The 13,893-nt window shown below is 37.4% G+C and overlaps 1 protein-coding gene across 1 annotated transcript in view; it reads right to left on the bottom strand.

Annotated features, from left to right (window-relative positions):
- Positions 1–3,147: 3,147 nt before the first annotated feature.
- Positions 3,148–13,893, bottom strand: part of SHCBP1 (SHC binding and spindle associated 1) — a 36,529-nt gene continuing 25,783 nt past the window's right edge. Inside the window, exons 11-13 of the mRNA XM_037516337.1 lie at positions 6,965–7,051; positions 6,451–6,592; positions 3,148–4,296 (exon numbers count right to left, since the gene is read on the bottom strand). Of these exons, the coding sequence (XP_037372234.1) occupies positions 3,971–4,296; positions 6,451–6,592; positions 6,965–7,051 (555 nt within the window). The 3' untranslated portion in view covers positions 3,148–3,970. The remainder of the gene's footprint in view (positions 4,297–6,450; positions 6,593–6,964; positions 7,052–13,893) is intronic.

The raw sequence follows: 13,893 nt of genomic DNA, 5'->3' as shown, positions 1-13,893 counted from the left end.
ACGGATATTTTCTTAAATTTGATATTTGGTGTTATCAGACTCTTGGGAGGATGGTAAACCAATGCTCCTCTTTTAGAAAACAATCTGACAACAGTAATCAAAATTTAAATTCATAACTCTCAACCCAAAAAGTTTTCATCTAATAATCTAGTCACAGAAAACCCTAGAAAAGTCACTAAGTATTACATTCTTTTGTTTATCTCTTTGCTATAATCAAACACTAGCAACCTAAATAGGGGAACTGGTTCTGATTCACCCATCTTTGACAGATCACTGCTTTTGCCTACAAAGCAACCCTTCCATTTCTAAGAACAGAGTTCCCCTTTTCCACTGCAAACTGCTCTTCTAATCACCAGGCCCAACCTGTTGCCCATGAGAGCAAAAATGCTACTCAAAAATGCTCCTCAGGCTTACCAGTGCCTGGTCAAAGGGAAAACACAAAATCAATCAGATTTTAGAGCCAATCAGATGCTAGGTCTCTCCCTCCTTGCGGGACCATAAAGACTGGAGGTACTAAGGCTATATTCTACACCACGTGGATAAAGCCAAAACACCAGGGAAGGCACAGCTGAAAAGATGGGGCCACACAACCAAGCCAAAAATCAACTCTCATCTTCAGTCCTCCCAGTTGGGGAATAACCCTCACAAGCCTGAGTTGGGTTTTTCCACTTACAAATGAAAGGATTCTGACAAATGTATTATCCAGACATCAAAATTAATGAGGTAGATCTGTGCAGAGATTTCTACAATGTAAGGAAAAATACCAAAAGCAATTTTCGGAATAATGCAATCCTATACTCATAAAGGAGTTTTTCCTATTAACTGTGAGAACTGGGAAAAGAATGTTCACTTTAACACATAACTTTAACACGCATCGTGTGTGTTCACTTTAACATATTTTTAAAATGTGTGTATATGTGTGTATGTATATATATAATTTTTAACAGAATAAAATGTTCTACAACTAGTGCCATGATAAAATTTGCATCATCTAATCATCTACTTTAGTCCGTTTTAATTTCCATAGAAGCCTGTGGAATTTTCTCCCTAGAAAGGAATAGAACAGCAAAATGAATTCTAGAAGAAATGTAAGTGAATTACACCTACGTGCTCATCAGTGTTTTATATAGTTTCTTCCTCCATCTACTTCTGAATAGCCAAATCTAGAAAGACATTTTGTCATCCTCTATAATAAGTAAATTCTAGAAAAGTGGAATATATACATTTGAGATCAAACAACCTCTGGCTGAATGAATGAAACCATACTCATATATGATGCAATAAGAAGAAACTGAGGAAGACACTTTTAGAGATCTCAAATAAAGAAAATATAAAAATCAAGGTATAGAACTTTGCTACCTGCCACAAATTCAAAGTGACATGAAGGGTATACCATAAAGACAAGACATATAGTAATTCAATCAACCGAGTAGACAGCCCTTTATCTATGACAGTGTTTGTTGTGAGGTGTGTGTGTGTGTATTTATTTATTTCATGCACAGAAGAACTGGGGTATAGGCCAGAGGTGCTGGGATGAGAGGATTTACCAGAGACAGAGTGGGGAGCAGAACAAGCAGACTGACTGAAATACACTCCTGAGGGGAGCAGTGGACGAGACAGGAGAGGTCTGCTGTGCTATATGGGGGGTAGCTCCCTGGCTGGGATCAAACTCAGGCAGTAGCAATGATAGTGCTGAGATTTAACCCAGAGGCCACTAGGGAGTCCCCACTTCGACATTTTTGATGATGAAGGGCCATTTATTTATCATGACTGAAGTGTCATTGTTTGACATTCTCACTAGCGTTTTGACAGTACAGGATTTCCCCCCTCAGGTGTGGTCACTGTAGTCCTCCCACCACTGAGGTACCCATGGTCTTCCACCATAGTCCATTGTGCTCTCCCGTCTCCCCTCAATTCTCACCCTTCCCCCTCTGAAAGCCACAAGTCTTTGGTCAGCTTTCAAGGGTTGGTTTTAACGAGTTCGATCCCCCGGGGGCCAGGGCGCAGCAGACATCTCCTGACTCACCCGCTTCTCCCCTCAGCAGTGTACTTGGGTCAATCTTCCTGTTCTGTTCTCTACTGTCTCCGGTGAATCCTCTCACCCCCCACACCTCTGGCCTGTGCCCCAGCTCTTGTATGCATAAAATAAAATAAATCTTTTAAAAAAATTTTAAAAAATAAAGTTTATATGACTGTTTTTTTATCTCAAATGTCAAATCCACATCCATCCAGGACTCTCTACCCCCTTTACTGACAGAGGATGTTAAACTCTTTATGACTGAGGCAAAATGTATTCTATACAACTTAAATAACACTACAAGTCTATCCCCTAATAACTAATCAAAGGAATAAAAATTAATGTTTATATTTAAATTAAGAAATGAAATTTGGGGCCTCCCAAATTTGCGAAGCTGCCCGCAGCCTCTGCAGTGCCGGTTCATCCCCGGCCACTGGCGAGGGTCCACATGGCGCGCAGACCTCTCCTGCTGCCCACTGCTCCCCTCAGCAGTGTATTTCGTTGGTCTGCCTGTTCTGCTCTCCGCTCTGGCTCTGGTGAATTCTTTCACCCTCCCACGCTTCTGACTGTACCCAGTGCTTGTATAAATAAATAAATAAATCTTTAAAAAAAGAAATGAAATTTGAAAAACTATCACAATAGTTACAAAAATGACAAAAGTATTACCTCTACCTAGCTACTTATTATGCTCTTGACACTCTTAACTAGTTACAAGAAAATATATAAAATCTAAACTCCAAAATAAAGTAGAAATTCAACTGAAAAACCAATTTGATTTTTTAAGTTGAAAAAATGACTTTCAAATCAATATTTGGCTCAAGATGATGCAAAATTAACTAGCATAACTTTTGCAACAGGATTTAAAGAGTAAAATTGCTTTTTCAATGGTCAAACAAAAAAATCTAACAAATCCTTCCACATTCAGTAGCATCTGAAAAGTAAGAATTTTAAGTTATTCAAATTTAAAAAACAAACATAATTATACTTAGGAAGAAACTGAATACTCTTTCTGAAACACTAAAATGACATCAAAATACAGTGTGTACCTCCAAGGGTCACATATGCTGCACTGGCATTACGGCCCATAATGCATTAGCAAAAATATAACAAGATTCAATTTTATTATTTCATCAGTATTACTTTAATCAGTAAGCATATTAATATCACAAATACTTTTTTTATAAATATCTTTAAAAGATGTGTTCTACAATATGATATCAAAACCAGAGTTGGTGTAGGTTGTTTAGGTAATCATTTTGACTGTAACACATTTGATCAGAATACTGTTATGGTGAAAGTTAAGCGCCTTCTTTTTTAATCATTCAGCAACAGTGAAAATGCTCTACATATGCATAGCTCTGAACAACACTTTTCTGTTTCAAACCTGCAATGGTATCTATTACTGTTTTGAAGATTACATAGTTCAACATAAAAATGCATCCCACTCAGACTCTCAATAATAAGTCTGATTAGACAGATAACCTCCCAATCATAAAAGCTTTTATTTTAAGACAGTATTATGCAAATGCAGCATGGAAATCAGACTCACTATAATTGGGATAAAAAGACAACTGGAAAAAGAATACCACACATTTGACACTTACTGCATTTTTTGTGCACTCATTTTTTCTTCCTCTTCTCAAGTGCTAGATGAAAGTGTATTTACACTAGAAAGTTCCTAATAGGCATATCGAGAGAACCATTTACTTAAGAAAGTCACTTCTAAACAGAAGTCCCCAAATAGTTTCTATTGCATGTTTCTATGACCTTTCTTATAAAGAGTATTTTATGTGCAACACCTGCAGATAAAAATAAACCTATATATCACTCAAACCCAATCATATATCAAATATAAAATGGAGACAGACATGAAGCAAACTACAATAGCAGCAGTGATTCTTGGGGTAGCATGTGCAAAATACAGTATGTTGCTATTTATTTACATCATTGTGGTCAGAAAAGAAATGTGCCAAAACTTCCTTTTCCATTCCACTTGAACTGGTTCCCCACAATTGAAACAAACATCTCCTGCGACATTAAGTTGTCATCAGCTTGTGTGATCCCCAGTTCACTCAACCTTTTCTTCTTCAACTGGCCTTTTTGTGTGGAGGCTGCAAGTAGTTCACTGAGAATTTCACAATTGCCTTCGACCTGTTCGGCAAGGTCCGATCTTGCATAGAACTCCATTTTACCAGTTGCACACTGGATGAGCTCTTCCAGATCCACTCTTTCAGCTGCATCTCCCTCTTCATTTGTCTGAATTTTAAGTGCTTTATTTTCTAGAGAAACAAATTATAGAAATTAAAGTTAAGTACACAAACTAGCCCAAATAAAACATATATTCCTACCATATATTAGAGCTTTGGAGTTTTCCTGCCAGGGATTCCTGCTACATGTGATTGGATTTTACAAATTCTTGGACCAAGGATCCAAATGAACAGTTGTCTTCACATCAAGATTTCCTTACCTTCACATATTACCTTTGAATTATTTTTTCTTTTCATTCTAGAATCTCATTATTCCCACGCACTTCCTGGTATTTACTTATATACTAAACTCTGTGTTAGGAGTTGGAGTCAAAGACAAAACAGTATCACTTTTCCTAAAGGACTTTCCACTTTAGCAGCTAAGGAAGTGCTAATGCTGGTCAGTTTTTGTTTTTGTTTTTTTTTTTTAAAGATTTATTTATTTGTTTGTTTGTTTGTTTGTTTGTTTGTTTGTTTATATAAGCACTGGGTACAGTCAGAAGCACAAGAGAGTGAGAGAATTCACCAGAGCCAGAGCAGGGAGCAGAGCAGGCAGAAGGACCAAAGTACACTGCTGAGGGGAGCAGTGGGCGGCAGGAGAGGTCTGCGCGCCACGTGGGACCCTTGCCAGCGGCCGGGGATCGAACCGGCGCTGCAGAGGCTGTGGGCAGCTCCGCAACCCAGCGCTCAACCGCTGCGCCACCAGGGAGGCCCTGGACAGAATTCTTGATGTCCAGGATAATGCCTACCCCTGGTGTTCCTTTCATTGCTGTTAAAAAGCAAGAGAATTTTGCAGCTGTATTAAGATCACTAATCTGGGCCTCCCTGGTGGCACAGGCGGTTGAGCGCTGGGCTGTGAAGCTGCCCGCAGCCTCTGCAGCATAGGTTCAATCCTGGCCACCGGCAAGGGTCCCACATGACACGCAGACCTCTCCTGCTGTCCTGCTGCTCCCCTCAGCAGTGTATTTCGTCAGTCTGCCTGTTCTGCTCCCCGCTCTGGCTCTGGTGAATTCTCTCATCCTCCCGTGCTTCTGACTGTACCCATTGCGTATATAAATAAATAAATAAAAATAAATAAATAAATAAATAAATAAATAAATAAATAAATCTTTAAAAAAAAAATCACCAATCAGTTGACCTTAAGGAAAGGAGATAATTTAGGTGTGCTCTTCCTAACCAGATGAGCCTTTTAAAGCACAGTGTTTTCTGGCTGAAGTAAAGAAAAGCGCAAGAGAGTCTCAAAACTTGGGATTTGCCTTGAAAGGGGCTCTCTGTTGGTGAGATGGAGGGGATCTTGGGACAAGGACCCGAGTGTGGCTTCTAGTTGTAGACATTATTGTCCAGCCAACAGTCAGCAAGAAAATGAAAACTTCAGTCCTACAACCTCAAGGAACTGGATTTCACCAACATAAATGAGCTGGGAAGTAGACTCTTCCCCTACAGCTTTCAAGTAAGAGCCCTTCAGAGCTGACACTTCAAATTTGCCCTTTGAGCACAAAACCCAGCCACACCCAGCTGGACTTCTGACCCACAAATCTTTGAGGAGAAAAAGAACCCCCAGAGATATAACTAGAGCAGACCCTGAAGGAAAATGAGAGCTACTCATGCTGATCCTTTAAACTTTCCTCGTCCATGTCAATTTTTAATCCTTCTCTAACACTGAGATTTCACAGTAATCTGGGACATGGTTTAAAATTCATGAATTTCCCACTGAGTTAGCTCAACTTTGCTGCCAAGAAAGGCAGGTGACAGGAAGGCTTTTACTTCTACCAATAAAAAATAGAGGAAAATTCCACGAACCACTGCAGTAAATGCAGCCTGGCACATTCATTTCTCCGCTTCCATCCTTGAAAAATGACAGCACTGCCACCACTGCTATCATTGGCCTGTTCTTAAGCCTATAAACTTAGAAAGTCAAACATGATAAGAAGGGAACTGTAGCACCACAAAAACCATAGTTCCCGGTCTTGAATGAACAGCCAAACTAACTGACCTTGAAAGTTTCTTTCACCTTGAGAGTATGTTACAGCCTTTCTAAGCTTCTCTACCTCCATGCCCAAACATATGTCAGTTAGTTATCTTTTGTAAAGAGGGGAGGAAGACTCAGAAGCTTAATCAGTTTAATGCTGAAATAAAGTAAATTAGATCTGGCTTTTACAATAAAAAAATTACTAAATATAATCTTACCTTCAGTTTCATCTTGGGCATTTTCTTGCAGGTCAGAGAAAATGGTAGGTTTCACCAAGACAACACCATAACCTTCATTATTATGTATGACATTATTCACCATAGATATTTTGGGAATGTCATAATGTTCATCTAAGAAGTCCTGTGACATTGAAAACAAATGTTTTAAGGAACTGTCACATTCAACACTGCCTGCTTTAAAAATCTTCTCACTTTTTTTTAGGCTCATCTAAAAATAAAGTAGAAAAGCTATGCTTATTAATATGTGGTAACACAGTCTGAGCTCTGAGTGACACAGCATTCTTCTGTGATTTCTGCAGATCCACAGACAGGCAAAACATTCTCACACGAGACTTCAATCACCAACTATAAATTTTATTAAAATTTATATACTATTTATACATTTCAAAAACAGAAAACAATAGAACCCAACATGGGAATTTAATAAAAAATAATTATTTCTTAGGTAAAAGAACTCTAACCTTTAGAAAAGGGTATTTCAGCAGGTGCTCACCTTAATGAGTATTCCTTCCTTGCAGTGATGGATTCCATTGTCACTCAGGGTGCACTTACTCCCAGGGTATATTTCTATACCAGCACCCTACAGGTTATAATTTAGGGTAAATACAATCAGTTTTTTAAAGGAAGGAATATAAGAGGTTTATTACAATCACTTCTTAGACTTTAACACAGCACTAATGTAAAGTGCAAATGTAAAGTGTTTTATGGAAAGTTCTAGTAGGTGTTTCTAATCAACATTTCCATTTGCTCCATTTCCAGCAAGATGACTATCATTTATCACTTTCAAAAAACCACACACACACAAACACTGGCTACAAGTACCAACACTTAATTACTGACCCACTCTCTTTCATTCTGGACAAATCAGTTTCCTGATTCTGCCAAAAAAAAAAAAAAGTTAAGAGATACACTTATTCTAAATGACCATCCTCTCAGATACTCAATTAGTTGGAGTACAGTATTTGAGTCTGGTAAAATATTTTAATTTGAGGATAGAAAAAGACTCCATTTTTTAAAAAAAAAACACCAGTTTTAAAACATATCAACCTGACTTAGAAATCACTTCTATGAAAGGAAATAAAGGCAAAACACTACATGACATGCACCTCAAAAACATCTTTACAGATACATCACCCAAAGCAATGACAGTGAAGGCAAAGATAAACAGCTGGGATTACATCAAATTAAAAAGCTTCTATACAGCAAAAGAGACAATAACCAAAACAAAGAGAAACCCCACTGACTGGGAGAAAATTTTTGCACACAACACTAGTGATAAAGGACTGATCACAAAAATCTACAAAGAGCTGATGAGACTCAACAAAAACAAAGTAAATAATCCAGTCAAATAATGGACAGAAGAGCTAAAAAGGAACTTCTCCAAAGAGGAAATGCAAATGGCCAACAGGCATATGAAAAAATGTTCAACATCACCTGTAATCAGGGAAATGTAAATCAAAACTACCATGAAATACCATCTCACACCAGTGAGAATGGCACATATTAAAAAAACTAGCAACAACAAATGTTGGCGAGGATATGGAGAAAAAGGAACAATGGAATATTACTCAGCAATCAGATAAACTCATGCAATTTGTAGCAACATGGATGGAGCTGGAAGGGATCATGCTGAGCGAAGTAAGCCAGAAAGAAAAAGAAAAATACCAGATGGTCTCACTCATAGCAGGAATCTAGAAAACCTAAATAAGGGACCAAGAAAAAGACTAATTATAATATAGTAAAAATCAAAATCAATAAGCAACCATAAACCAGAGACACACTAACATGAGATAAACAATTAATGGCCTCCACTACTATAGATATAAAATCAGCAGCCATTCCAAGTACCTTGTTTATATAATGTAATCAGAAAGATCATGCGCAATTTAATTCTAGCTCGCTGTATCTCAGCACTACATGATAACAATAAAAAAATAACAGGAATAATATATTTCCTGATACTATGCTAGGCACTTTTAGGAAGCAAAAATGATTCAAATCTCTATATTTTTTTAAGAAATCATTCATGGAGTAACAAATGAAAAAGTTGCTATTAACCATTTAAGACACATTTACCACATGTATGCTAACATTTTTCTAGGCTTAGTAGTATACCATGAGAAAACATTTATTATTACTTGCCACTTTGGTATTTTCTAGAACATCTATGGCTAGATATCCCATCACATACCAACCTAAGTCTTCTGAAGAAAGGTCAAAAAAAAAATGCCAATTGGGCCTACAGCTTGGGATTATGTACAAAAAAAAAAAAAAAAAAAAAAAAGATTTAGGGGGTGATTATATGAGATTATATGAAATGTAGCTAAACAACAAATAGTTAAAATTAAATTTCAAATTATCAGGAATCATGTAAAACTTGAAAAAGAGAACAATTTTAGCCAGCAGCCACCTAGCAAATGAGATAATCACTTTTAAAATACACTGAAATTGAACAGATATTTGGTAACTAAAAACTTATTGAGAAGACTGCCACTTCTGAAATGTTGAAGCTGATGCCACTATACCTCCTGCTGGGCAAAAGTAAAAACCACAGACACTATATATATACAAAACAAACATAAGAAGACCGAAAAGCAGAGAGATGACAGGTCAGCTAGAGAGACCTCATGGCCTGATGAGACGACACAATGCTGCATTCCTCAGACTTGGAGGTGAAGAAGCTGGCAACCCACAAACACCAGACACAGGCCAGAAAAGCCTCCCCAAAAGCCTACTCTCTAACCAAAGGAAAAGTTAGCCTAAGAAAACAGAAACCTTTCAAACAAAAACAACTCTAGTTTAGCCAATCCCCAAAGGAAAAAAAAAAGTGATCTACCCCAATCTATGCTGGCAAATACCAAGAAGGGAGCCTAGACTTCTGGCCTGTAGCAGCTATAATCAGGCACCCCAACATCCCCACTGAGGTAGTGTCAGAGAATAAGCAGGGAACCAAGATTTCCATACCCACCAGTCAAACAAGGTCCTTCCCCTGGCAGGATCAGTTCTGGACTTGTATCTATAGCCACAGTCACAAGGCACTGCACCAACTCCTGACTGGAGTGGTATCAAAACAGGTCCAGTAGAGTCTAGACTTAATCCACTGGCCAGTGCCACAGGGCAATATGAAGCTGGAATCCCCAGCACACAAAACATTAACAAGGGTCCCTGCACAGCAGTAACAGGAGTACCCTGCAAAACTGGGCTGTTGCTGGAAATCAAACTTGGAGCTTATACTTCTATTGCCACCTGGCAGTAATAAGATAGCCTCTATTCCATCATCCTCTCCTGGGGCGGTATCAGAGAACCTTAGTTGAAAGAGAACAACCAGACTCTCATAATATAAAAGTGTCCAGGTTCTAGCTGAAAGTAACGTGTCACATCCAAAACCAGGAAGATGTCAAACTGAGTAACACAATCAACAGATGCCAAAACCAAGATGTCAGAGATGTTAGAATTAGCTGACAATTATCTTAATGCAGTCATGATAAAATGCTTTAATGAGCAGTTATGAACATACTTAAATGAAAAATGAATGGCTCAACAAAGAAAAAAGCTCAGCAAAGAAACAGCAGACATAAAGAAACAAGCAGAAATTTTAGAACTGAAAAACATAGTAACTGAAATAAAAAGCTCAGTGAATGGGCTCAACCGCTAACAGGGCAGAGTAAGTAATTAATTAATTTGAAGACAGAACAATAGAAATTACCCAATCTGAACAAAAGAGAGAAAATACACACTCAAAAAGAGCAAGTAAACAGAGCCTCAAGAACTATGGGACTAAAACAAAAGACCCGAAATTCTTGTTATTATGAGTCCTGGAAGGAGAGGAAAGAGTTTGAGGCTAATTTGTGGCAATATGGATGGAGCTGGAAGGTATTATGCTAAGCGAAATAAATCAGAAGGAAATATAAAAATATAGAATGGTCTCACTTAGAGGGGGAATATAAGGAAACAGAACAAATAAGGGGTCAGGGAAAAGACAAAACTAGCACACAAACCATAATTCTGAGTCACACAGCACAAGAAGGCTGAGGAAAGGGGTCAAAACAGAGGAGGGAAGAGCACGAGGGACTGTGGTGATGGTCATGGATGCCATGGTGGTGGAAGTATTATGGGGACACACATAAGGGGCAAAATCAAATACTGTACAAAAATGTACAATGATGTAAAAAAATTTTAAAAATAATTTAAAAAAAAGAGTTTGAGGCTTAAAAAACTCAAAGAAATAAGAACTCCAAAATCTGGGAAGAGACACACACCTACAAATTCAAGAAGATGAGCAAACCTCCAACAGGATCAAATTAAAGAAATCCAAGCCAAGATTACTTACAACTAAACTTCTAGAAGGTCAAGACATCCCTCCCTCCACCACTCCCCGAAAATCTTGAAGGTAGTCAGAGAAAACCACCACCACACACAGTCACACATAAATGACATGACAAAGGATTTCTCATCAGAAATGGAGGCCAGAAAAAAAGTGGCACAGTATTGTTCAAGGGCTAAAAGAAAAAAGTTAATCCAGTGAAAATACCCTTTAGGAATGAACAGGAAAGCAAGACAGTCTAAGATGAAGACAAACTAGAAGAATTTGTCACCAGCAGACCTACCTAACTGAATTGCCAAAGGAAGTTCTCTGGACAAAAAATAATAAATAATAAAAGGAGAAATCTTGGGTCCCAGAAAGGGTTAAAGAAGACAATTAGCAAAATTTGTAAATATAACAGGGCTTCCTTCTCTGGAGTTTTCTAAATTATGTTTGATATTTGAAACACAAATCACATCATTTTGCTGATATATCAATTGAGGAGGGCATCTTGGAAGACGAGCTGAGTTCACCAAGACGTCTTATCAGTCCTGTGGAACACTGGCAGTGTGTGCTTATTAATATGCTTGAAACCTTGCCTTCTAGGTGGCCTGCACAATGCCCCCAAGTAAGACTGTTATCCTGTCCTTAAAAACCTTGAGATCTGGCACTGAGTTGGCCTTCTTATGAATGAATGAAAGTCTTTGCAGGCATCTATTTCCAGAAAGGGGAGACTTTATCCACACTGAATATTTGCATTAGAAAGTGACTTTCTCTTCCAAAAAAATTTCAGCTGCCTTTACTTCAGCACTCACAGGTTCGCCGCTCACTTGCAGTGAATAATGATTCTTGAATCATTTCAGCCACCCAGAGCTAGCAGACTACATCATATGTAGCTGGGTCCAGCCTTTTCTTTTAATATCACAGACATTTTGCTCTCATCGTGATCATCACACGGTGAGAGAAGAATATTCTCTGTGTCTGGTTTCCTATCCAGGTCATTACAAGTTTCTCTGTATCTGATTAAGGCCCTCCTCGAATTTTTGTTAATCTCATTGTTTTCAATGAAGCAGATCTTTTAACAGCTTCCGTTACTTTGTTCTTGTTCTTCAAGATTGTAGCTTTGGTAGAATGGGACATGCCTGACTGGCGAGCAATAACCATCACTGATTTTCTACTTCTGTAATCATTAATCACTTTTAACTTCATTTCCAGGTCAATCTCTGGACGTGGACTCTTACTGGCAACATTTAGCAGTGGATTTTATAGGCGCAGGGGCCATAATGACAAAATAACTCAAGATTAAATGAAGTACAGGGGAAAGTAATTCTATGAAGAGACACAGTAAACATGCATGTGTGAGTAAACAGTATGAGAGGCTGCTTCCAGGATAAAAAAACACTATCACAATGTGGTGGCTACACTGCCATTAGACAACAGGAATTTTGGGACCACCATCACATATGCAGTCCTCTGTTAACTAAAATATTGTTATGGGGCACATGATATACTTCGCTCTAATTGGTGAAATGACATCATCAGTAAACTGTGATAAGTTACGCATATATAATGTAATACCTAGCATAACCACTAAAAACTTTTGTATTAAAACGAACATTCAAAGAGATGTTCAGGTAACCCACAGGATATCAGAAAAAAGAGAAAAGTGAAAACTAGAGAACAGAAAAAGAAACAGAATTATAGACTAAAAACACCAATAATTATATAAAATGCAAATGATCTAACTACACCAATTAAAAAAAATGGCATGTGATTATTCAAGATACTTTCACTTGAGAAAGAAACCCAGATTAGGCAAAGGGAATGAAATAGAAGATTTTAAGGAACTGTTGGGATGTGGCCATGGAATTCTCTTAGGAGGAATAGGAATGCCTGGACCAGAGGATTTGTAAAGGGATATGAAATTAAAGAACTACAAAAATATGGTCTCATTGGGTCTCACTCTATCTGAGTCAGACCTGGTCATCTTTCTGGAGCAGAATATACAGATATCTCTTTGCATGACATGCAGGTCTTATTGCCAAAGCCAGATATAGAACATTCATTCCCAAAAGTACTACTGGGAAGACATCGAAGCTGTGGCCTTAAGAATTTACATGTGATGAAAAACTGGAAAAGTGTGTTGGGAATAGGGGGTTGTGAATGGCCAAACAGTTGTTATGATGGACCTAACCAAACTAAGACAATTATCCACAATAAAATCTGCACTACCAAGAGATCAAGTATATAACACCTCTTGAAAAAAGTCTGTGAATTTTGTAGAACAATGTAATTCTCTAAGGAAAGATGCACATAAACTTTATACACATTCTCTGAAAGGAAACCTGTAACATCTGGAAAATACTGAAAAAATGCACTGAAAAAATCTAGTGCATCCTACACATAAATCATTCCAATCATTTCAAATATCCCAACAGATTAAGCTTCAATTCTAATAAACTAAGTTTTAAAATGAAACATCTATAAATGATCAAATTGATAAGTTTTCAAAAAACATTTTCAACATCAAGGTTCATATTGTAGAAAAACCATACAAATTTAAAGAATGTGGCAAAGCTTTTAATCAGTGTTCATATCTCACTCAATATCTGAGAATACATAAAGGAGAGAAGTCTTTCAAATGTAAAGAATATGGCAAAGCCTTAATCATTCCTCAAGGTTGTCTCAGAAAGTCTTCTTTGAAAGAAGACTTACAAATGTGAAAATGTGGCAAAGCCACATATTACTATTTTAATATCAGAGAACTCATTCTGAAGAGAAATCTTAAAAAAGTAAAGTATGTGATCAAGTCTTCAGCAAAAGGTACAGCCTTACTCAACATCAGATAATGTATACTGGAGAGAAACCCTACAAATGTAATAAATGATGACTGAATTTTGTACACAACATATACTGTAGAAAACACCAGAAAAGACACTTTAAAGATGTAAGAATTGTAGGAAAGTATTTGAGAATCAAATATAAATATATGCCAGAGAACTTTAGTAGGGCAGTAAGTCAGTAATACTTTTTATATTTTATTCTAAATCAGAATATTTATTACAGAAAACATAACCCAAAATTAAAACACTTAGATAACTTATTAGCATGCTTCAAAT

This window comes from Talpa occidentalis, unplaced genomic scaffold, assembly GCF_014898055.3.
Source record: "Talpa occidentalis isolate TD23 unplaced genomic scaffold, MPIMG_talOcc4v2.1 talOcc4.17, whole genome shotgun sequence".
NCBI lineage: Eukaryota > Metazoa > Chordata > Mammalia > Eulipotyphla > Talpidae > Talpa > Talpa occidentalis.
Note: the sequence above shows the minus strand (reverse complement) of the source record. Positions and strands in the feature narration are given on the sequence as shown.